Genomic DNA, 25,614 nt, shown 5'->3' with positions numbered 1-25,614 from the left:
GGTGGGAACCTCAGCCCCGGGGGGCTCAAAGCTGCCCTTCCTGGGTTCCTAAAATGGCCACGCCCCCTGTCCCTGCTTCCCCGCCCCCCAAACTGCCAGCCGTTCCCGGCTTTTGCACGTTTCGCCCCCTTCTGAAACGTTGAAATACTTCCCCGAAAGTTCCATTACTAGCAGTAAGAGCACTAAGCTACGATAGGCTATTTGCATGGTTGACTCCGCCCCATTTGAATTTGGCCATGCCCACCCTGGAATACTGCCCCCTGGGGGAGCGTCTCTGAAATTGAATTTGGCCCTTGGGTTGAAGGAGTTTCCACACTCTACTTTCAGGTTTATTTTTTTTTTCTTTTGGGGGAAAGGAATAACATTCAGGACGAGGCGGCCAGAATTAAGAGCGTTTGGCTCGTGAGTTTTGGCGACTTGCTCCGCCCCCGCCCCAGAGGCTCCACCCCAAGTCACAGTCTCTGTTCTCATTGGGAACCGCCAAGCCACTCCCCATTCTACCAGGCTCCGCCCCACTCTCCCACGAACCGCCCTTTTGCTCCCGTCTCCACGCATAACCCGCAGCAACCTTTTGCAATCTTCAGGCCGCGTCCATTTCACAGGTGCGAGAAATGAAAGGCATTGGCGAAGGAAACACTCCTTTCCCTAATCAGGGATGTGTTTGAGGCTGACTGGAACAACAGGCAGCGGGAAGGGAAAGCCCTTTGTACATGCTCAAGGGTATAGTCTTCTTCCACTTCTGCCTCCACACACACACACACCCCACAACAGATTTGGGAGCAGAAAAGTATTTCTTTAATTTATAATCCACACACAAAGCATCTTCTAGGCGGAGAGGGAGCAGAGGGCATTGAACTAACAAAGCAGTTAGAAACTATTTTTTTTAAAAAATTAGGCAAATAGTGAAGTAACGGCATTATGAACGCAACGAACCAGGAGAGCAAACTGAAAGAGAAAACTGAAAGTTCATTCAGATAGGCAGTAATACATCAGTGTGGTGTAATGGTTAGAGCTTTGGACTGGGAGTCGGGAGATCCGGGTTCTAATCCCCATTCGGCCATGGAAACCCGCTGGGCGACTTTGGCCCAGTCACAAACTCTCAGCCCAGCCTGCCTCGCAGGGTTGTTGTTGTGAGGATAAAGTGGAGAGGAGGAGGATTATGCATGCCGCCTTGGGTCCCTTGGAGGAAAAACGGTGGGATATAAATGCAATAAATAAATAAGTCACAAAACTGCTTCGAATGAAAGAAAACGCTAACGTCAGCAGTCCTCGAAAGCCTGGGAAAAGAGAAACATTTGTGCACTGACTGAAACTGACGCTTCGCTAGTAACCTCTTCGCCCATCTCCCCTTTCTTCAGGGTCTGCTTCAATACCTAAGCAGCACCTCGCCAGACAGGATCACCTAGCAGCCTTCCTCAACCTGGGGCGCTCCAGATGTGTTGGACTGCATCTCCCAGAATGCCCCAGCCAGCTGGGGCATTCTGGGAGATGCAGTCCAACACATCTGGAGCGCCCCAGGTTGAGGAAGGCTGACCTACAGCATCGGACCGCATCCGACCCTGCCATTCCGTAATGGCATCGCCCCATTGGCAACTGGATTTTCCACAGGGACCCCTGCGCAAGCCGGGTTGCGGAACCGCCTGTGCATCACGCTCACACAACTCGTGTGCGCGACCGGTCGCGCAGTGTGGTTGTGCCCACGTCACGCGCAGCCGGAAAGATTCGCCCCTGAACGAATTTCCGCGAGGTTCGGCTACATTCTAGCAAAGCTGTTCGCTTCCGGGCGATTCGCGAAGCAAACCGGCATGCGTGCCAGCCGGGGAAACAGGTGCGCTTCCCTTCTGCCGTTGTCCGCTTCTCCCTCTTCATCCCAACGACACCTCGGGCACAGGAGAACACTCCCTAGGTGCTGGAGCTGGGAATGCGCTGAACAGATTTTTATCTTTTTAACCCAACGCAGTCCTTTTAACGTTTCCCAAACTGAAAAGAGGCCTTCACTGTTGCCGCGTGTGAGCGTCTCCCCCGCCCCACTCCGCGTGCATGTCAGGGGTGATGCGCGACGAAGCCCCGTCCCGCCCGGGCTAAAGAAACCCCCTGAATGGGACTTGGCAGGGGAACGCGGATGATGTATGAGGTTCTCGGAAGCGCACGGCGCCGGCCGCGCTGCACACACCAGCCGCCGTGCAGCGAGCGGGCCTCGGGAGCGGGGAGGCGGCATTGTGCGGATGAATGGCGTTCCTCCGTCCTGCTGAGCTGGCCTCCATCTGCTTTCTCCAGTCCCGAAGGGCAAACTTTTGCGCCGGGGCCTGGGAGAGGGAGGCGGACATGCTTCGGCGAATGTCTGTAACCCATGGAGTAAGTCGTTCCCTTCCAATTGCATCCTCCCCCACCTCTCCAGCTGTGGACTGCATAGATACACAAACTTCACAAGCAGAGCGTCCCCCCTTTCCCTTCTAAACAAAAAATCCCAGCCCCCTAGGGACTCATTTTGAAGCCTCTATTATCCCCAGCCTGCTTCCTGCGCATTCAGCCGGTTTTGTATAGCAGGTTTCTTCTTTGCCCGGACCGCTTTCGGTGCCAACTCTCCAGCTTCGTTCTTTAGAAGCGGCCCGCCGTGAGCTCACAATCCCGGCTCCTTTCCGGCGTGGCCCCTTCCCTGCTGAAACGTGCCCTCTTTTCTCTCTCCACCGATTTCCCAGCTCCGCCGGCCGGGTTCGAGGTACGCCCAGGTCGGGAGCGTTTACGGCTTTGTCCGTGGCCGTTTCAGATTCACGGACGGCGCTTTACGGAGGCCTTAAGTAGAAGCCGGCTCAGTCTGTGAGCCCTGAGCGCTGAGGTCACAGCTCAGTGCTGAGTCGTGAAAGGAAGGACAAAGAAAGGAATGCCTCTGAGCATGTGCGAAGTTTCCAGATCCATTCCGTTCTTGGTTGAGTTCTGGTATCAAAACAGGTCGGTGGACATGGGGATAATCCCTGATGAAAGGCCACACTTTGATGTTAATACCGTTCCTGCGTACATGAGGCAGGAAGAACTCTGAGCTACACTCACACCTCTTTTGCCTTCAGCCCCGCCCCTTTGCCTTTGGCTCCTCCCACCACTGGAATGCGGCCCCCGAGAGCTTCTAGATGGAATTCGGCCCTCGGAAGGGAAGAGGTTCCGCACCCCTGATCTATTTAATATAGGGATGTGCTCCGCTCCGATTAGGAGCGTAGAAGCAGTAGCGGATTGGCCTGCTCCGCCTTACCCAGAGGCGGAGTAGGAGCGGACCGCGGACCCCCTAGAAGCAAGGCGAAGAGAAGCGACCATTTTTCGGAGCTCCGAGTTCAGTCGGAGCGCTCCGGTCGCCATCTTGAAAACATTTCGCCATAGGATTGCATTGCGGCAAATAATCGCGCATAACTACGTTGTTTTTGAAGCTATCGTTCTGGAAATTCTTGTGCACAGAGAGTCGTGGATGGGGGTCATTTTGAGACCACTCTCACCTCTCTGCGTGCTGTGGTTCACGTGCAATATTTTTTTAAAAATCGGGTCAACCGCGGGGCTCAAACTGCGTTTCGGCTTTTCGCCCATAGGATTGCATTGAGGGAAAGAATCGGGGATAACTGGGGGGGGGTTTAAGCTATCGTTCTGAAAATTCTTGTGCACAGAGAGTCGTGGATGGGGGTCATTTTGAGACCACTCTCAACTTTCTGCGTGCTGTGGTTCACGTGCAATATTTTTTTAAAAATCGGGTCAACCGCAGGGCTCAAACGGCGTTTCGGCTTTTCGCCCATAGGATTGCATTGAGGGAAAGAATCGGGGATAACTGGGGGGGGGTTTAAGCTATCGTTCTGAAAATTCTTGTGCACAGAGAGTCGTGGATGGGGGTCATTTTGAGACCACTCTCAACTTTCTGCGTGCTGTGGTTCACGTGCAATATTTTTTTAAAAATCGGGGTTTGGGTTTTTTTTTTTTATTATTATTATTTTTTTGGAAGCGATGACAGGCACATTCAACTCCCAATCCTGATGAGAATTCATCTCCTCAGAAAGCATCCTCCTCCAATCCCAGCGTTGGAGGGGGGACTAAGGCAGACCCACCCTGAGAACTTTCTGTTTTGTGTCTCTTTGTGGGTTGGCGTTCGTGGAGGGAACACTTACTTAGCTAGTGCTCCTGCTTTGGAGATAGATTAATTTAATATAGGTTTAGTTTGGCGCGTGTGTGTGTTTGTTTGCTTCTTTCTGACTTGTAGCTTAGTTTGCCCTGTGTTTTCCCCTTACTTTGATTTAATATAAACTTTATTTTTGAATTTTGGAGTGTGTGGTTGGGTTGGTTGCCCCCCCCTTCCCTGTATTAAAGCCTGACTGTTCTGCTTTTGTGAAAGCTTTCTTTTGAAAGCATACACACACTTTTTGTCCCATTTCCCTACATTTATATTCTTAAACATATTTTATTATATTCTTTCACATAGTCCATTAGTATATATTCTCATACATATTATATTAGTATTCATATTTTGTTCTTCTTATAGTAGTGGTTGGTTCTTTTTCCCCCTCCCCTCTCTTAAATCCTGATTGTGTTTCCTTCTATCTTCTATATACCAAATATACCAAAAAAATTGGATTCTCTTTTTCTTCTCTGTGTAACTTCGACGGAGTGGGCTGCTTTTGTCAAGTTCAACAGGCAGCCACAGATTGAGCATTTTGGGGAAAGCATACGCACACCATTTCCCTATTCTTAAACATATTATTATTATATTCTTTGACATAGTCTTAGTAGTCTATTAGTATACATTCTCATACATATTAGTAGTAGTATTCATATTTTGTTCTTCTTATAGTAGTGGTTGTCCCATTTCTTGTCCCATTTCCCTACATTTATTAGTAATATTCTAAAACATATTATTATATTCTTGTAGATATTCTTAGTAGTATATTCTCATACATATTAGTAGTAGTATATTTTATTGTTCTTGTCCCATTTCCCTACATTTAAACATATTATATTCTTCTTATACATATTCTTAGTAGTACCTTATACATAGTATTAGTAGTATTAATATTTTGTTAGTCATCATGAAAAGAGAAAGCAGGCGTGCTGAAAGCAGCAAGGCTCAGTCTGCCAGCAGGGCTTCCTCTCCTCCTGTGAAACTCAAACGGGCAACTCCTTGGCTGACTGCTCCAAAACAGAAGCAGGACAAGCAGCAGGCAGAGCCACTCTCTTCTGCAACTTGTGCCCGGCGTTCTCTTTTTGAGGGTGGGAATGGGAAAAGTGCCCGTTTGCAAGAGGCACGTGGCAGCAGTGCCATTAGAGGAGGAGGAGTATCCCCAACTCCTTCATTCTCCTTTCAGCCCACGAGCCCGCTGATGGACCTAGACGAGGTCCTCAGCACAGTGGAGGGGGGGGAGGAGGAGGAGGCGGTGGGCCTCCAGGATGTGGGGGCTGAGGAGGAGCAGCAGCAGGCCGAGGCTCTCTCCCCAGTCTCATCCCACACCCCTGTTTCTGTGGCAACACCAGAGAGCTCAGGCGGGCAATTGGTGGTGTCACCACAGAAACGAAAGACAAGCATCGTGTGGGACCACTTTGAGTTGGGAGCGGATCCCCGCTTTGCTGTCTGTCGCCACTGCAAACTCAGCCTAAGCAGGGGTTCATCGACAGGGCATTATGGAACCAGCAGCATGAAGATGCATCTTCATAGGCAGCACCAGGCGATCTTGCTGGGGAAAGAGGCGGGCAAGGCGACTGGTTCCAGGGGAAAGCCGAAGGCTGCTGCTGGCACTGCCACTCTAAGCTCTCCATCTCCCATCCCCACAAGGGTTAGGCAGGCAACCCTGCAGGACATGGGGTGGGGGAAGTATTGACCCACAAGATGGCGTTTTCCAATGCCCACCCAGGGTGCTACTGTGTTGGGGCATCTGCCGGGACTGACTCCTCCCCAATACTAGATCTATGACATGTCACTCTGCCTGCCCCTCTGCTAGCCTGTCCTCCTCGGTGACCGACTCGCTGGGATGGTTTGCGTTTGCAATGCGTGACTAACTGCAATGCTGGCTTAGAAACCAGCCATCACTTCCTTGTGCCCCCAGAAATGCCCGCAGCCTGCCTGCCTGCCTGCCCGCCTCCCCCGGGGTGCTGCTGTGGTGGGGCATCTGCCAGGACTGACTCCTCGCCTACTCTGCCTGCCTCTCTGCCCGCCTGGTGCCTGGTTTGCTCCCAATCGTCCTCCTCTGTGCCCCTCAAGGCGTAACTGCTGGCTTAGAAAGAAACAACCAGCCATCTTTGCCTCACTTTGCGCCCACTTATGGGTTGGTTTGCTATGCGTTAGTGCTCAAGCCATCCTTGCGGCACTACAATGCATGCTGCCTGCCTGCTTTCCATTGATGGTGCTATATAAATAAATAATAATAATAATAATAATTCTCCCCTTCCCGCCTTGCAGCGATGGTGTATGTGTCTTGCTTTGACTAAGGGGAGAAGTCCTTCCTGCGCTCACTTAGACTTTATCAAATTCAATAATCCCTTTTTCAAATGTGCCAGAAGATTTAGGGTTATCTCGTGGCATGTTGGGATTGCCTTGGAACTGGCCCCATTGAGCTGTCTGCAATTGCAACTTTAAATCCCTGACATACTGGAGTGTTCAAATTTCAAAAGTTCCCCTAACATCAGGGGATGATGGGATTGCCTTGAAACTTGGTGTCCATGGGGACACATGGGTAAGCTGTCATGGGACCAAAGGATAGGTTTCTAACGTGCAAATTGACGTAGTTGTAGAATGGGACTTGATTTGGGGTGAGTTAAAAAGTTTAAGCCGCGCCAAAAATCAGGGGATGATGGGATTTGCTTGCAACTTGGCGTGCATGTGGACACATGGATAAGCTCTCCTGGTGCCGAGTTTGAGGTTTCTAACATGCAAATTGACGGAGCTATCCCAAGGGGTGTGAATGGGGTGCCCGATTTTCATAAATTCCCCAAAAATCAGGGGATGATGGGATTGCCTTGAAACTTGGCGTGCATGTGGACACGTGGATAAGCTATCATGGTGCTGAGTTTGAGGTTTCTAACGTGCAAATTGACGTAGTTGTAGAATGGGACAATTTGGGGTGAGTTAAGCCATGCCAAAAATCAGGGGATGATGGGATTTGCTTGCAACTTGGCGTGCATGTGGACACATGGATAAGCTCTCCTGGTGCCGAGTTTGAGGTTTCTAACATGCAAATTGACGGAGCTATCCCAAGGGGTGTGAATGGGGTGCCCGATTTTCATAAATTCCCCAAAAATCAGGGGATGATGGGATTGCCTTGAAACTTGGCGTGCATGTGGACACGTGGATAAGCTATCATGGTGCTGAGTTTGAGGTTTCTAACGTGCAAATTGACGGAGCTATCTAAAGGGGTGTGAATTAGGGTTATGGGAGGTGCGTTAGAGGGTAGAGCCGCGCCAAAAATCAGGGGATGATGGGATTTGCTTGCAACTTGGCGTGCATGTGGACACATGGATAAGCTGCCCTGGTGCCGAGTTTGAGGTTTGTAACATGCAAATTGACGGAGCTATCCCAAGGGGTGTGAATGGGGTGCCCGATTTTCAAAAATTCGCCAAAAATCAGGGGATGATGGGATTGCCTTGAAACTTGGCGTGTGTGTGTATACGCCCATGAGGTGTCATGGTGCCAAACGTGAGGTTTCTAACTTCAACGGAAAAAAAGTTGTTTACTTTTTTAGCTTTCAATGCAAGCCTATGGGGGGGCAAAAACGGAGCTCCGGATCCGATCCGGAGCTCCGGGCGGAGCGGAGCGGAAGTGGGCGGAGCGGGGGCGGGGCGGAGCGACCCGCTCCGAAAAATGGCGGATCTGCAAGTGAAGCGGAGCGGGGGGTCCGTGCACACCCCTAATTTAATACAGTGTCCAGATTGGCAGTTATCCGAAGACAGGTGCAAAATAGAGACTAAGGCAGGTGGGCATATGCTAAGAATTAAGGGACCTGGCGCCTCCGAGCACACGTTCCGCCCAGGAATTTGTGATCCAGACCAGAACGAAGATCATAAATCCTTCCACACACAGAAACCCACTCCTGGTTTTCCTCTGAGCGTCCTTTTTCAGCAACTTAGTTTAGGGGGAGAAAGGTTTCGAACTGCTGCCGTCGTGGGACAATTAGGACTCATGTTACACCGAGGGCCATGCTGATTAAGGGGCTGATGGGAGTTGCAGTCCAAACATCTGGACGGCATCAGGTTGGGGAAAGCTGGTCTCGGGTGCTAAAAGTCATTGCAGGACAACTTTGCCGGGATGGCATTCAGGATTTAATGGGCTCCCCTCATGACGAAAGCTAGCCTTTGCCATCCCAGAGCAAACTCTGGTCTCCCGCAGTAAATACCAGCCATCGCCACTTGCGGGCGACTTTCAGAGGACATAGTCACAGCTCGGAACTGCCTTGGCTAAATGGTCACCTTGTGGTGAGTTTGCCATGTCAAAACATAAAGACGATTAGGGGTGTGCACAGACCCCCCAATCCGCTTCGTGGCCCGATCCTCTTCGTGCCGCTCCACCCGTCTCCTGCTTGGCGGCAGCGGCAACGGCGCAAGATAAGCCAACCCCCCGCCCCCTTACCTGCATCCGTCATGGACTTCAATTGAGACCCCGGTTGAAGCCGGAAGAGGCCTCGGCCTTCACTTCCGCCTTCAACCGGGGCCGCAATTGAAGCCCGCGACAGACGCAGGTAAGCGTCCCTCCTCCCTGCTCCCTTACCTGGCACCATCGGCAGCGCCAGATGAGTCCCCCTCCTCCCCCCACTTACTTGCAGGCGAAGCTCCGGATTGAAGCGATCCTCTTCGCCTTGATCCGCAGCCCCCCTGACTCTCTTCGCCTCCGCCTTTTCCGGAGGCGAATTAGGCCGCCTCGCTCCTGCTTCTCTGAACCGAAGAGAAGCGGAGCACAGCCCTAAAGCCGATAGCTGGCTCGAGATGAAGAAAGCTAGGGGGACAGTCCAAGGGGGGGAGGAGGCAAGACCTAGCTACTGGGGCCCCCAGATGCCTAGTGGCTCAGCCACCCCCTATTTCCTCATTGACAGGGGAAGGAGACCCGACAGGCAAAGGCAGAAGATCAAATGGAGTCCAGCATAATCTTTCAGCCTGAGTGTTGAATTCCATTTCGAACATGCCCTTGCGGTAGGTGGCCCACCAGCGGATAATTTCCAGTGGGCTGCCTAGCCGTACCTGCTGATTGCTGGCCTAGGTGGCCCCTGGCCCAATCCAGCAAACGACGCTTATGTTCTTAAGCAACTTTCGTTAGTCCCTCGCTGCTAAGAGATTCGAAGCCTACGTTAGGGTGACCAACTATCAGGATTTCCCCGGATTTGTCCTGGTTTTTGTTCTTTCCATGGTGTCAGGGGGGATTTTCTATAATTTTCAATAATGTCCTGGAATGACACACCTTCCCCTTTAAGGCTGCCATTAGCATGGCAGGAGGGAATGACATGCTTTCTTGAGGCACATCATTCCCCCACCCCGAGCTCCAATTGAGCTCTTAAAGGGGAAAGTGGGTCATTCGTGGACATTATAGAAAAGGCCCCCATTGGAGTGGATGGTGGTGGTGCAGAATGAAATCCTTTCCCCTCCTCCACTCCAATCGGGTTCTTTAAGGTGGCGGGGGAATAACGTACTTTCTGCAGGACTCAGAAAGTTGCTTCCCCACACCCACACTAGGTGTCCTCTTTTTCGGTTTCCCAAATATGGTCACCCTAGCCTATGTGTGTTTTCGCTTTTCAAATCTAATCCCCGTGGGTGGATCGGGGGAAATCCTAGCCAAAAAAGAAAGCGAAATCAGTGCAACCACGTCAGACTGACATCTCCTGACCTCTACTCCAGAGCAGCCCCACTGAGGCGTCCGGCTGTCTGAATCTCGTCTCTGGGCAAAACGGTGCAAAAACTGGGGACGTTTCAATTGTGGAGCGTTTTCAACCGTCGGAGCGTGCAAAGAAACTCGCACTTGGGCCCAAAGTGCAGGATCCGTTGACTCACGGTGTAAAGAAAAGCGGGAGTTTTTAGAACACCCGCACCCACACATATATTTTCTTTTTCACGTTCAAAAATCCAAATTGGACAGGATTCGAGTGCATTTCGTTCTTAGCAGTTTTGAAGTGTGTGTGTGTGTGTGTGTGTGTGTGTGTGTGTGTGACCTGCAGGATTTTGAAACGGATGTGACTTTCAATGGAAATTTACTCCCCGTAGCTTCCTTCCTTCTCCACCCCCCCAAAAACCTCTCGGCAAGCCCTTTTAGGCGATATAGCCTGACTACAAAGGCGAGATAAAATTGCTACTCCAGCTGTCTCAGCAGGGAGAGAGACGCTGCGTTTCGTGCAATCTTGCCAGCGCAAGAGGCGAATAAAACGTACACATTCTGTGCCACGGAGAATAAGAAAAGGAAGACGTCCTGGATACATGGGTCTCCTGTAGTTCTCTCTTGCATGGGGTACTTTGCCCCACACAGCTGATCTATTGAGACACACACACACACACAATCAAGTCCTATCCGGTCTGAGAGAGCTTTTGAACAAAGTGTAGAAATCCGGTCATCCTATCCAAAATTATCCCTGGTCAGGTGAGGGAGAAATGAGATTCTCTCCTTATCCAAAAGCTCTGAATTGTGGCTTTGTCTCAATTTCCCAAGAGGTGTCTGTGTGTGTCCCTGAAGGAAAGGGTGGAGCAGATGTCTCCCAAGACATTTATTTTTTTTAGTTTAAAATGGTCGGTTTGGATTGGTGGATTCCTGTGTCTGCCCCCGATCCAGGGAGCAGTCACAGAGGAAGACTTCTATTTCGCATCAGGGCCTTTAATCTCCATCATTTTATGATGATGATTTTTTGTCACTCGGGAGGGCAGCGGCTTACAAAGGTCAATTTCATGTTACTTATCGTAACGCAGGTTCTGTTTCCCACTCCTTGAAATATCTCCTGCTTTTCGAACGTCCAAAGTTTAATTTATTTTAGTTGTGTCCACATGTATTTATTGACACCGTCTTTTATTGGCTTTATGAACTGCCCTGAAAGTTTGAGCGAACCAGAAAGGCAGGTCACAAACAAATCCAAAAAATCGATAGATCAAGTGGGAATATCCTTCAAACCAGTTTCAGGCACTCAAAACTTGCTAGACGTCTTAGCACAAATGGAGAGATGATGGCATGAAACAGAACAGAGAGGTAGATAAAGAAGAACTAGATATTTCTATGCATTCATTCGCCCACACTTTAAGGAAGTTTTGTGTTTTAAGGAAGTTTTGTGTTTTTGTTTTTCACCCCCATGCCTTGTCATTCTAACATATTTAGTTTATTTGACACGGGCAGATCATCCGAAAAGTCTTTTCAACATCATTTTAGAATATTTTATACCGTTGTTTTATACTTTGAATGGTTTTAATTTCTGTGAACCGCCCAGAGCGCTCCGGCTATTAGACGGTATAGAAATGCAATCAATCAATCAATCAATCAATCTTCACACACACACCCCCCAGTCCAAGGGATAAGGCAGGTTAGAAATTTAATCCTAGCCATCTATCTACCCACATTTCAATGGTAATTTCTGGACTTTCTTTTAAACACCTCCCATCATTCTAACATGTCTCGTTTATTTGACTGGGGACAGCGTTTGAACAGCGGCTTTAAATGTTATTTTGGAATAGTCACCCTCAGTCCAAGGGATACGGCAGGTCAGACATGTAGTCCTATCAGTACATGCGTTCACCCACTCTTCCTCCCCCCTCCTCCCCCCCTCCCAGCAAGTAAGTCTTGCTGAGTGCAACCAGGCCATACCTGGGCAAGGTGAGAAGGGCGCATTTGAGCTTACCTGCGTCCTGTCTAAGTCACCGGGAGGAAACCTGGCAGCTGGTCTATCGCGCACCAAAGGAGGAGGTGTCTGCGCCTCTTCCACCAAAAGCGATCTGCTGCCTAGCAGAGGGGAAAAAGAGGGGTGGGCTTTGAATCTCACCCCTCCTCAAGGAGAGGTAGTGGAGGCGGGTGGGATGGGGTGGTCGTGTGGAAGCTAAGCCTCCAGGCTCAGAGGGAAACAGTGCCAGAGCATGCTTGTCGTGGTAGAGGGGTGTGGTTTTGTCCCCCCCTTTTTTTAGGGTGGGTGGGGAGTAATAGATTATGAATTGCAAAGAAGGAAGGCGCGCTCCCATTGCCAGCGCGCCCCTGAGGGGCTGACGCTCTGTAGACAAAGGAGACAAAGGCAGCTGGTACTGAACTTCAGAGTATATAAAAAGCCTGCAATAAATGTGTATATATATATACACACACACACACACACGTGTGTGTGCGTGCGCCTCTGTGTAATCTCTCTCTCTCTCTCTCTGTGTGTGTGTGTCTATCTATATTTGTGTATACAGACTATCTTTTTGTGTGTATCTATCTATTAAAAAAGATAGACTCACACAGAGTTTATTAGGCTTTCTTTCTTCTATATACTTAAATATGCATCCATAGTGAACCCAGAGCCTTATATATATATATGTATATATATATATAGAGAGAGAGAGAGAGAGAGAGAGAGAGAGAGAGAGAGACAAAGTGGCATAACAGTAAAGTGTCAACTCTCTGTCTCTTTATATATTAAAAGTCTACAGTGAGACATTCTATATTTATTTTTCTTCCTTCCCAGGGAGATGGGCAATTTTGGGGAGAATTTATTAGTCGATCTTTCTTATATAGATTTAAATATGCATCCATTGTGAATCCAGAGCCTGAGAGAGAGAGAGAGAGAGAGAGAGGCATAACAGTAAAGTGTCAACTCTCTCTCTCTTTATATATTAAAAGTCGACAGTGAGACATTCTATATTATTTTTCTTCCGTCCCATGGAGATGGGCAGTTATGGGGAGAATTGCTTTGGAGCGGGGTGGGTCGCTCCTTTCCCTTCCCTCTTACCTCAGGGTGGGGGTCAGGTTCTCCCTCCCCTGCCTCCATCCTCCTCCTCACCTCTTCTTCCTGGTGGATTGTGGGAAACTCCCAAAGGTACCGCTGATGCTGAGAAGAGGGGCGTGGAAATGAAAGGTTACAATAGGATCAAGGGACCTATAGAGCAGGTCCAAGCGACCCCCCTGTTCCCCGCCCCCCACCCCAAGAGAATAGAGGGGGAGGGGGGAACTCCCACCTGGGTCCTTAGACTTTATTATTAATGGTTAAAACCTCTGATGGTTTCATTCGTTGCTAGTTCTTGGGTTGTTTTTCTTTCCCCCCAAATCCTTTTCAGCCCAATGTTTTGTGCTTTTAAAACGTTTCTAGGTTTTCCAACTTCTTTGGGTGTTTTATTGTGGAAGCTGCACTGAGGCTGTTTATAATCTATACCTTTATTAATATTACATAATAAATAATATAAATACATATTATTTGGTAGATGTTGATATCATGTGAGAAATTTAATAACATTTGTTTTGTTTATTTGATTTGCACCCCACCTTTCTATTTTAATGGCACACAAATTGAAATAGATTTTAAATAAAGCACATTAAAATACAATAAAAATATAATAGTTACAGAATAAAAAAAAACAGAACCACAGACCCATTTACAGGCCAAAGGATCTCTTGAATAAAGCGGTCTTGGCTGGTTTTGTATATTTATAAAAGGATATATAAAGGCAATGTAGAATTGTAAGTAAATAAACGTACATATATACATATAATAAAACCAAAATTCTTATTAGGTCAACCAAAAGGTCACAACTTTTTTCGCAAGATATTGCAGAATGGGGAGGGGGGAGGGAGTTGACTTTTACAAAATGAAGATTATAACATTTAGAAGTTGAAAGGTTTTTTCCCTCCCTTCTTTTTCTTTCTGCTTTTCATGGCATGGAAATAAAGTGTCTGGGAAATGGTGGGAGCAAAATCTGTGCACACCCAAGCTGTTAAAAGCAGTGGAGCAGCCACAGTAAAGTTGGCAACCGTCTCCATTCGCAACTGTTGTGGGTCGCCAAATTGACTGAGGGTTGCCAAATTCTTTTTGTGTGTCCTGTGCTTGTACCCTTTAATATTAGCTCGATGTGGATACATTCAGCATCTGAACAGTCTTTCCCCATAAAGCCTCTGTGCTATGAAGGACTCATCTTTCTTTGGCTAAGGTTACTGCTCAAAGCATAGCAGCAGGGCCAGGGGAAAGAGTTGGCAACCCCAAACCATGAGCAAGTGTGGAGTGAAAAATGTGTGCGTGTGGGTGTTGGTTTGTTATGTTCAATAAATAAAATTAACTATCATCATCATTATTATTGTTTACAAATATTGCTGTTTTTATTATTTATTGCACTTATATTAGGGTGACCATATGAAAATGAGGGCAGGGCTTCTGTATCTTTAACAGTTGCATATAAAATATAATTTCAGCAGGTGTCCTTTGTATATATGGAGAACCTGGTGAAATTCCCTCTTCATCACAAGTTAAAGCTGCAGGAGCTATACTAGAGTGACCAGATACAAAAGAGGGCAGGGCTCCTGCACCTTTACCTGTTGTGATGAAGGGGGGATTTCACCTACAAAGGACACCTGCTGAAATTCCCCTTTCTATGCCACAGTTAAGAGATACAGGAGCCCGGTCCTCCTTCCCATAGGGTCACTAATATAAATGCAATAAATAATAAAAACAGCAATATGTTTTTTTGGTTGTTGTTGTTGTTGGTTGTTGTTGTTGTTGTTGTTATTATTATTATTGGATTCAACTCCTCCGCCTCCTGTTGGGGAGCGACGCGCAGCTTTACGCACGCAGCGGCGCTGCAACCCTCTCCAGGCCCGGCGCTACGGTGATGGGCGGCGCGCCAGGCGCACCGGGCGCTAAGACCCGGGGCGAAGCGGAGGGCGAGGCGGGCACGTCAAACGGCCGCTCCTCCTCCGCCTCCGCCTCCACCGCCATCAGCCTTCCCTGCTTGGCCGGACGAGGCTGCTCGGGCTGCCGCCGCTTCCCCGTCGCGGTGCGCGCTGGACGGGCCAGGAGGCGCCGAGGCGCCCCGGAGAGGTGACCGGAGCCGGCGCAGAGGCGGCCCTGGGGCGCAGTTCGGAGGGAGGGGTGGGGGGGCTTGGCGGCCCCGATCCCACGCCTGCTTACTCGGGCGCAAGCGCCACCGCCTCCCAGGGCGCTTACTCCCGGGTAAAGGCGCGCCTTGCGTTTTGCTTCGGGAATCCATCGCAGCAAGCGCAGTCTTTTCCCCTTTACGCGCGTATTTTCTGCTTGTTTACTCTCAAGTCAACCCCACGGGGTTTACGGGGCTTTACACACCCCCCCTCCCCGAAGGAGATGTGTTGTAGGACTACCGCGGAGTCTGTAGGTGTTTGCTCCGAAGAAACCCTCGCTGAATTCAATGGGCTTACTCATTAGATGGGCTTACTTATTAGAATGTAAGCCTATGCGGCAGGGTTTTGCTATTTTATTGTTTTACTCTGTACAGCACCATGTGCACTGATGGTGCTATATAAATTGATGATGATAATAATAATAATAATAATAATAATAATAATAATAATAATAATAATAATAATCGCAAGTAAAGGCACACAGAGGATGGCACCATAGGATCGTGTGCACCCTTTAAGAACATCAGAAGAGCTCTGCTGGATCAGACCAAGGGTCCATCTAGTCCAGCACTCTGTTCACACAGCGGCCAACCAGCTGTCGACTAGGGATGAGAAAGCAGGACATGGTGCCACAGCACCCTCCCACCCATGTTCCCCAGCAACTGGGGCACATAGGCTTACTGCCTTGGACACTGGAGATAGCACACAACCATCAGGGCTGGTAGCCCTTGATAGCCTTCTCCTCCAGGAATTGATCCAGCCCCCTTTTAAAGCCATCCAAATTGGTGGCCATCTCTGAAGAAAGGCCCGCTGAATTCAATTGGGGGTTACTCCAGAATAAGTGACCAGATACAAAATACAGCGTGGTGGGGCCTGAGTCTACTTACTCTTCCCCACTGAATTCAAGGGGACTTACTCCCAAGTAACTCCATTCCCGCAAAGGTCAGATAAACTGCAGGATCCTGCATACATTTACTAAGTCAAAGGGTCTTACTCTCAGGTGACTGGTCCGGTGCTGTTTATTTCTTTCAGTGGTGCGGTCTTGCGTTTTTAATTTTTGTTTTCTTTTTGTGTTCCCTTTTAATTCTGGTTCTGTTTTTGGTTTAGATTTTGGTTTCAGCTGCCTTGAGCGCCATTTTTTTAGCAGAAGGGCTGGTTATGAATTAAATAATAAATCAACATACAGACTAAAAATCGGAATCGTTGTTTCTGCTTGTGGCTGCCTTTCAAATCGGGTATCTGTGTTCCATTTTTCAGGTGCGGAGACGTTTTTGTAAATGAGAATTAATTTCGGGGCTCGTCAAGGTCGTAGCAGCAAGGATGACCACCTTAACCCGACAGGATCTCAACTTTGGACAAGGTACCTGCGTGGAATTCTTTATATTTGTTCAAATCTGGTGCCGGCCTCCAGTCCCAAATGTTTAATTTAAAAAATTCAGCAAGGGCTCATGATTTTGGAATGCTTCCTTTCCAAACGCAGAAAAACTTATTTTATTTATTTTATTACATTTTTATACTGCCCAATAGCCGAAGCTCTCTGGGCGGTTCACAAAAACTTGTCATGCAGCAATAAGAAACAGCACTACCGAAACTCCCTCTTCTACGTAACTTTTATTTATTTATAACTAATACTTCTACATCGCTTAAGAATATAATAAAACCCCAAAGCGGTTTAGGGATTATACAGCAGAAGGAGCTCTATCCTAATTTGCAGCTAACCTCCCTTTATCCTAAACGACAACAAAAAAAGTCATTTTTAAAATTTATTTAAGGCCACAAAGCATGTTTAGACAGAAAAAAAGTCTTACAACGCCCAGTTTGCATAGCTAGCTGAGACCTGCTGGGAATTGCAGGATTTTTTTTTGTCTAAACACCCATAGAATTGCACCCTCACAGGGCACACTGACCACACAAGTAAGTTTACGATATTACAAAAACATCCATATGCAATTCTATATGTTTGTTTATTTTGGAGTCTATACCACCCTTTTATATCTTTTGAGATAGATTAACAACAGCGAGATTTCAAAATATACTTCGTGCTAAACGTTTCAGCTCCCATCGTCATCAGGAGCTGTGATGTGAAACAGGTATCATGAGTAGTAGTTTGGTACACCGGGAGGTGAAAATTCCTAAGAATATATATATATATATATATATATATATATATATATATATATAAATAAAAATAGAAATTAAACTCATACTCAGCAGTAGCAGCTAATGATTTTTAAGCACCCAATACAGACTGGTGTAAATGAGTCTTCGGGGGTTTCTTTTTTAAGTCGGGAGAAATAGAACCCACATGGGTTCTAGCAATCGTGTTCTGTACCAGTTGCAGCTCCTGAATGTCTTCAAGGGCAGCCCTACGTAGACCATGGTGCGGTAGTCTAACCTGGATGTAACCAAGGCATGTGTCACTGTGGCTAAGCCAGGTTTCTCTAAATACAGACCACAGTTGCCATAAATAGGTAAAAAAATTATTCTGGTGGTGGGTGCTACCTGCCATGCCTCCTTCATAGAGCACAACCACTCCTAGACCACGTACCTGGCACTTCATGGGAGCGTGACCCCTTCCAGCAGGTAAATGGTACCAGGACCATTGGTCTTACCCAGTGTAAGGCACTTTCCTGCATTCATAACCATGTGTTCAAGTCTCTGCTTTGCCGATTAAGATGTGACTTTCCTGATTAAAACCGCCCCTAATAATAATAATAATAATAATAATAATAATAATAAATTTATTTATTTCTTACCCGCCTCTCCTTTTGGATCGAGGCTGGGAACAACATTAGTACAGGAATCAACACATCTTAAAAATTCTTAATTTTACATTGATCTGGATAGGCCTGCCGGAAAAGGCTCGTCTTTAAAGCTGCCTTAGAATCACACAGAGAGTTAATTTTACGAATCTCCTCTGGCAGGCCGTTCCACAATCTGGGGGCGACAGAAGAAAAGGTCCTCTGGGAAACGGATGTTTCTTACCAATTAATCAACTCCGTTTCAGTTGATTAAGCTGCCGAGCAGAGCTTTTGTGCATTTGCTTGGAAGTCAGTTCTAAATAACTGACCTTGTATTGAAGCTTAAAGTTGACAGCTGGTGTTCCAACCTTTGCCTGCGATTTAGGTGGTGTTTTTTGATTGCACCGAAACACCCTGTGTTTGATTCCCCCCTCCTTGCTCCTTCCATCAATTCATTACCGCCCTCCCGCCTTTCTAGTTGTTGCCGACGTACTTTCTGAATTTTTGGAAGTGGCTGTTCACCTCATCCTGTACGTCCGAGAAGTTTACCCCACCGGGATCTTTCAAAAGAGGAAGAAATACAACGTACCTGTCCAGGTGAGGATCTTCATTGCCTTGAGGCTGGCCAACACATTCACGGTCATTCTCTGACTGCTGCAGCCTCAGAGAAATCTCTCATGCACGTGAAGAACTGAACGCAGAACTTCCATTTGGGCAGGCCGACATTTCAGCTGCAGCTCTGTTCAATGTCTGTTTGCACGTTCAGGGGTGGTCTTACACATCTGGCAGAATGCGGTGGTAAGTCTTGAGACGGAAGAGTGGACTGTACCACTTTGGACTGCAGGTGTCAAGTGCCATTTCTGAATATTCCTGTTCTTAAAAGTGGGGGAACTCTCCCTACAAGTAAAAATGTAACACATCAAGGAAAAAGTTATAGACTAGTCCTCTTATTGTCATGCTAGTTTTCTGCTTGAAGGGTTATTTTTTTAATGCCTTTTTTAAAACAAAAGTTTACCAATTAACTTTATTCATCTTACGTTATTGGGAAATTTTCTTTTTATAGACAGAAGCGTTCAAAAGCAGTTTCCCCCCACATATAAAGTGGTACAGTTCATTCTGCGAAGTCTGGACTTGACCACTTTATTCTTGCTTCATGTAGACTGCCACTTAGGATCAAGTGATCTACTTGCATATGTGAAGAGAATTCTCTAGGATTATGATTTTGTGGAGCTGCAGGGTGGCAGAAGAAATCTTGTCTGAATTGAAAATTCAGTGATGTTTGAATCAGCTTTGAAATTAGGATTTTAAGACGTTTAGGATTTTAAGAAACCAAATGCTTTGTGAAATCAAGATAAACTATGTCCACAGCATTCCCATAGTCTACTAAAACAGAAAGAGAGAGAAGTATAATCTATCAGGATTTATTCTTGGCAAATCCATGCACTTACTTATTTATTATCATTATTTATATACCGTCATATCTACTAATAAGTCATCAAGGCAGTGTACAATTTAAACAATAAAACTTTGCAACAATAAAAACACGTTTTAAAAGAGACTCGTCAACTTAACAGTCTCCCCGCGTTCAAGAAAGCTATAAAGACTGATCTCTTCTGGCAGGCCTATCCAGTGGAATTTTAGGATGCTTTTAGAATGTTTTAGGATTTTTTTTAGGATGTTTTTAACAATGTATATTATGTTTTAATTCAGTTTTATGTATTTTATCGCTTGTTCTTCCCCGCCTCGATCAAAATGGAGAAATAAATTTATTATTATTATTAAAAGGCTAAATTGGAAAGGTGTGTCTTTACCTCCTTTTCTAAAGGTAATAAAATGAGATTCTTGTTTGAACAGATGTCTTGCCATCCGGAGTTGAACCAATACATCCAGGACACCCTGCATTGCATCAAACCCCTGCTAGAGAAGGTGAGTTTGAGAAGACCAGGAAATGAATTTGAAGCATTGCAGGATGTTTAATGCTACAATTCATCCATTCCGTGAAGCCTTTGTGACATTTGGCATAAGAAAGTCTCATATTGGATTAACGATTCAAAGTGCTGGTATTAACATTTAAAGCCCTAAATGGCTTGGGGCCAGGTTATCTGAAGGGACGCCTCCTCACATATGTACCTGCCTGGACCCTAAGGTCATCCTCAGGGGTCCTTCTCCGCGAGCCCCTGCCAAAGGAAGTGAGGCAGGTGGCTACCAGGAGCAGGGCCTTCTCTGCTGTGGCACCCCGGCTGTGGAATGAGCTCCCTAAGGAGGTTCGCTTGGCACCTACATTATATGCTTTTAGACGCCAGGTGAAGACCTTTTTATTCTCCCAGCATTTTAATAGTCTATAAATAAATTTTATCTTGGTCTTTTAAATTTGTAATTTTGCATTGCTGCTGTTTTTATCTGGTTGAGCTTTTATATTGTATTTTATATTATGGTTTTATACTGTTGTTTTATACTTTGAATGTTTTAAATTTTTGTGACCCGCCCAGAGAGCTCCGGCTATTTGGCGGTATAGAAATGTAATAAATAAATAAATAACTTGTTTGGGCACGGATGGATGCCAGCTTTTGGACTTCACAGAGCTCTTCTGTTTTAAAAAAGTAGTAGGAGAAGAAATTGTGTGTTCTGCTGCTTTTCAGAATGACGTGGAAAAGGTCGTGGTAGTCATCCTGGACAAAGACCACCATCCGGTGGAGAGGTTTGTCTTTGAAATCACGCAGCCGCCTTTGCTGTCAATTAGGTAAGGTGTTCCCTTCCGAAAGGCCATCCCAAACTTGGGCCTGATTTTCACAAGCACATGGACCAGCAGCGATTGGAGCGGTTTGCTCTGAGTCATGGAATGTTACGGCCAATGGGGATATTCAAGACGGCACGCTTTACTTCTAAGCTGTTCAGTTCACGGAGTGCGGCCTCTGGATTCAGACCTTAGCGTACAGAGTGGGCGGCTAGGGGAACTTTTAAGATCCGGATCGGCGAGTGCCTGCTCCTACTCTAGAGTAAACTACTGCCAGTAACCCTGGAGGGCCAAAATTGGGACTGGATTTGCCCCCCTGGGCTTGAAGTTTCTCACCTCTGTGCTAGGAAGGAGTGTGTGTTTTCACCCTAAGTCGCCAGCACAGGGCTGACACCGTTGGAACGTTTAGGAACATCTCGCTTCTTATAAAAAAAATAAACGTTGGATTTTTAACTGTGTGTGAATAGAGCTGCAGGGCAAAGAAAGGGGTGGTCCCTCTTAGGGAATCGACATTCCGTTAGTCAACAAATGTTTCTGGCTCTGATCCCAGCCTGCCTCTTCCTCCTCCAGCTCAGATTCCCTTCTCAACCACGTGGAACAGCTCCTGCGGGCCTTTATTTTGAAGATCAGCGTGTGTGACGCCGTTTTGGACAACAACCCTCCAGGTAGGCCAGGGAACTCTGCTCATGTTCTAGCTGGTTCGTTTTAGACTTTCAGCCTATTTTACCCATCCCCAAAATAAAAAGACATCACATGCCCACCCACCCCCCACACACAAAGAAGGCAATTTAGCTGTAATTTACATCCAAACTTATATAAAAGCAATCTTAATAGCAGTTTTCGCCCCTTATCACTTACCTACCTACAGCTCCTTAACTATTGGCTGGGCTGCTGTGATGTCATGGCCAAACAGGCTTGGGTAGGCAGTGTCTGAAAAAGACTACGTATCGATTTGAACTGACCTCCCACATTTCGGGCTGTAAATTTGAGAGAGAATATACTGTATGTATACATATATACAACCCCACAGGTAAGGGCTAGAGGCTTGATAGCACTCTTCAAATACTTGAAAGGTTGTCACACAGAGGAGGGCCAGGATCTCTTCTCGATCCTCCCAGAGTGCAGGACACGGAATCATGGGCTCAAGTGACAGGAAGCCAGATTCCAGCTGGACATCAGGAAAAACTTCCTGACTGTTAGAGCAGTACGACAATGGAACCAGTTACCTAGGGAGGTTGTGGGCTCTCCCACCCTAGAGGCCTTCAAGAGGCAGCTGGACAACCCTCCGTCAGGGATGCTTTAGGGTGGATTCCTGCACTGAGCAGGGGGTTGGACTATATGGCCTTATAGACCCCTTCCAACTCTACTGTTCTATGATTCTATGATATTTTGTTTCCTTCAATTTGTGCCAAGATGGACAATATAGTGAATGCTGACATCCACTACTAAGTACTGTGATTTATTTCATTTTATGTTTAATGCCAATTCATTTCTGTACCACTCCCCCTTTTTCTTGGGGTGGGGGGGCATATCTTCTCTGTCTTTTATGTCAAACACCACGATGTCCCCCACCCACAAATTGGCTAGGCCTGGAAATTCTAGGAGGGGTGGAGAAGAGAAAGGGTATTTTTAGCTTTCCTAACAACCACGCACCCGTCCCCAAACGGATTACTCTGGCATGCCAGGGCTCTGTGCTCTTACACTGTGCTTCTTTCCCCCTATCTCTTTGTAGTTCCTCTATCAAACCGGCCACTTTGTAGTGTTAGTGGCGTAGTGGAATATATTTTTTTTAAGAGTCTGGGCTCATGGGGACAGTCCCCCCCCTTCCCATTAGAGTCCAAAAATTGCAGGCTGCTGCGTTGATCCAGATCACCCAACCTCTTCTAGCAGTCTGAACTGATCAGACCAGACCACGCCGCCCCCCCCCCACCCCAAAGATTTTGCATCGCAACAGGGAACAATAGTTGGGAAAATTCATTTCCCCCCCGCCTACTGTGTGAATTGCAGCTCAGCTCTGATGGAATGTGGGATTCCGAAGGGTTAATCAGAGAATCAGAGAATAGTAGAGTTGGAAGGGGCCTATAAGGCCATCTAGTCCAACCCCCTGCTCAATGCAGGAATCCACCCTAAAGCAGATGATGTCAGCCTCACTGCTATTAAAAAAGCGCCGGGGCTGCGTCTCTGCGAAGCCTGCTTCTGCTACGCTGCTGCTCAGCATGAACAGAAGTACACTGACAAACTGTTCCACCCAGCTCTTCTTGCGATTCGCCTGCGTCTCCCTTTCCTTGCAGGCTGTACTTTTACCGTGCTGGTCCACACCCGAGAAGCCGCCACCCGCAACATGGAAAAGATCCAGGTGATCAAGGTAAGGGGGAGGCAAGAATCGCGAGATCCGCGAAGGAGCCCCTGAGAATCGCTAAAGCTTGACTTGAAGGGAGCGGCTTTTCAAAAACCTGAACTGCTCAGGGTCCCCGGCCTTTTGGGGTCATTGGGCACCGCTGCAATTTGTGGTGGGCGCTCTCACAAAATGTCTGCCATGGGGCGGAGCTTGCCCATTCATAAAATGACTGCCCTGCTGGGCGTGGCCGGTCACGGAACATGCATTTCCCAGAAGGCAATGGGGGAGACTCAAAGAAAAGTCACTTGCACAAGAACCTAAGGGCAGAGGTGGATTCCAAAACACAAAAGCTCTCCTGAATCCAAATACAGATGGTGCCAAAGGGCAGAATATCCCAGCCGCCTAATTAAATCACTTTCAAATTAATTCCTCCCTGCCCCAAGCATTTTAACATTTTAGGATTTCATGTATTTTTAGGCTGAATTAATTGTGTTTTTGTTTGGCTTCGTGTCTGAAGCTGACTTGTTTGAGTTGGTCCTTTGATGTGCCGTCGTATGGTTTTTATAGTAGATTTGTCTTCTTTGTTTTTAAATTTGTCTACACAAATTTACACCAACCTGGGATCCCTTGTGGATGAAGGACAGTTTATACATTTCAAAAATAAATAAATAAAATTAATACGTAAACTGGCATCAGCTGAGGAAGTCTGTTTTGCGTCTTACCCTGAAGGATTTCCCCTGGATCCTTGCTGATGAACAGGACGTCCACATGCACGACCCGCGGCTTATCCCGCTAAAGACCATGACATCGGATCTTTTAAAGGTGACCAGATCGCTCTTTTTTACAATGCGTTTGTCATGAAGAACCGCCTCTCCCAAGTTGCCCAGACTGAGAAGGGCTGGCGGACCTTGCCGCTTTTATAACAGCCAGAGGCTTGGGATTGGCTGTTCCCTGTCAGCTGATCTCAAGACCAGGAGGATTCTGGGTAGCAGGTGGTATAATAGTCTGTCTACAGTTCTCATTCTTGACCAGTAGGGGTCAGCTGGCTTACAGAGCTCCTGGTTCAAGACCTGCAGCATCCTATCCGCAGGATGTGGGTGGGGCTTGGAGAGTGGTGGACCTGCCCATTTTGGTGGGCGGGGCTTGTCAGCCAACACCCCCTCCCTTGATTCTTTCAGGAACTGGAAGGAACCCAAAGACCATTGGATATTTTTCAGTCTCTTGAACCTCTTTCAGCCTCAGGGCCAAATTCCATTTTGAAGAAGGGGGTGTATTCCAGTGTTGAATGGGTCATGAATGCAAAATGGGATGGGCCCCCCACCCCCTCCAATGCCAGCGTCGTTGAGCTTAAAAGCTCACGAATGCCAGTAACGAAGCTTTAGGAGTGGCATTTTGACTCTGCCCGCATGCTTACACCTAAAACGAAATAACACGAAAGGAAAAAGGCGCGAGGAGGGAAGAGGAAAACTGCAAGTGATCTTTCAAGTTAAAGAAATGGATCTCATCTCTGAGCAGCTACACACTTCTCCCTATGAATTTTCCAATTATTATTATTATTAATTTAAAAGACTGTTTTGAGCTTTTTAAAAGGAAAAAAAAACCCCTTCTTTCTTCTATGGTCTCTTGCCTCTCATAGCTTTTGCATGGGACCAGTTATTTGGGTGCTTAGTAAAAGAGCCATTACGGTTTTGAAGTTTCGCCCCTTTGCCTCTTCTTGCAGATGCAGCTGTACGTCGAAGAGCGCGCTCAGAAAGGCACCTGATTCCGACCTTCTCCTGCTGTGTCTTGAAACCTTGAACGCTCTCTAAGGGCGAGGTGTTGCCAAGCTGTACTCTCTCTGCTGCGGAGAATATTGGCGCTAAAAAAACTGCCATTCTGGGCGACTTGACACCCTCTGCCAATCCGTTTCCTGGCTAGGGTGTCCACTTTGTGTTTTTAAAAGTGCTCTTACCCCACTGTATATAGGAGAGAAAGAGAATCCTGTAGCAGCAAACTCCACTTCCTTCAGCGAGTCTGTTTCTTGAGCACTTTGCAAGCTTCTAGACCCGAGTGAGGATCGATTTTAAATTTGTGCGTCGAAAGAGGTGCTGCTGTTCTTTAGTGGGCCTCGAGCCTTCAGAAGACTTTTATGTGTCACTTTTTTTTTTAGTTCTGGAGCTCATCTGTACGATTTAAGGCAGCCTTCCTCAACCTGGGGCGCTCCAGATGTGTTGGACTACAACTCCCAGAATGCCCCAGCCAGCTGGCTGGGGCATTCTGGGAGATGCAGTCCAACACATCTGGAGCGCCCCAGGTTGAGGAAGGCTGATTTAAGGGATCTTGAGTTTTTTTTGTTCGTCTTGTGACTGCCCTTGTGTACCGACGGTGATATTTTTTGGTTATCAATAAATAGAGGGGGAAATCAATTGTAAAAAAAAAGCTTTGTGGGTCTCATTACAACCAGCCTACACTGGGTTCTGGAAGAGAGAAGGGTCTGTGTTGTTTTCTTTTGCACCAAATGCACTACAAGCCTGACCCAACTGTGTTTTACTTGGAAGTAAGAGCTATATCGTTCGTTGAGGCTTGCTCCCAAGTAAGCATGCATACGACTCGCAGCTCGAGATGCGACCTGAAGGCCACTGACTTGGGGAAATAAGTCTCACCTGGAAGTCAACGGGACTTGCTTCCGGGTTTAAAAAAAGAACGCCCGCCTCTCCTCTGATCCTGCCACTGTACTGTTAGCGTCTCCGCCGCCAAGCTGCAAAGCGAGAACTTCCTTCGGTAGCGAGGCTGAGAAATGATG

The 25,614-nt window shown here is 47.2% G+C and overlaps 1 protein-coding gene across 2 annotated transcripts; it reads left to right on the top strand.

Moving 5' to 3' along the window:
• Positions 1-14,869: 14,869 nt before the first annotated feature.
• On the top strand, positions 14,870-25,030 carry MAD2L2 (mitotic arrest deficient 2 like 2). 2 transcript variants are annotated; one of them, XM_063145489.1, is made up of 9 exons: positions 14,870-14,963; positions 16,277-16,379; positions 18,239-18,357; positions 19,615-19,686; positions 20,400-20,500; positions 21,065-21,159; positions 22,786-22,859; positions 23,562-23,654; positions 24,553-25,030. In XM_063145489.1, the coding sequence occupies exons 2-9, from the start codon at positions 16,340-16,342 to the stop codon at positions 24,592-24,594; spliced, it is 636 nt and encodes a 211-aa protein (XP_063001559.1). In that variant the 5' UTR covers positions 14,870-14,963; positions 16,277-16,339; the 3' UTR covers positions 24,595-25,030. The 2 variants fall into 2 exon arrangements, with proteins under 2 accessions (XP_063001559.1, XP_063001560.1); XM_063145490.1 differs by having other exon boundaries at positions 14,874-14,963; positions 16,285-16,379.
• The last annotated feature ends 584 nt before the right edge of the window (positions 25,031-25,614 follow it).

This window comes from Elgaria multicarinata, chromosome 20 (assembly GCF_023053635.1).
Source record: "Elgaria multicarinata webbii isolate HBS135686 ecotype San Diego chromosome 20, rElgMul1.1.pri, whole genome shotgun sequence".
Taxonomy (NCBI): Eukaryota; Metazoa; Chordata; class Lepidosauria; order Squamata; family Anguidae; genus Elgaria; species Elgaria multicarinata.
Note: the sequence above shows the minus strand (reverse complement) of the source record. Positions and strands in the feature narration are given on the sequence as shown.

Bases quoted from the DNA above. Each gene is read 5' to 3' on its own strand.
- MAD2L2 (XM_063145489.1), top strand. From the start codon at position 16,340: ATGACCACCTTAACCCGACAGGATCTCAACTTTGGACAAG. The intron at 22,860-23,561 runs GTAAGGGGGAGG...CTTACCCTGAAG, and splicing joins AAAAGATCCAGGTGATCAAG to GATTTCCCCTGGATCCTTGC. The intron at 23,655-24,552 runs GTGACCAGATCG...CTCTTCTTGCAG, and splicing joins TGACATCGGATCTTTTAAAG to ATGCAGCTGTACGTCGAAGA.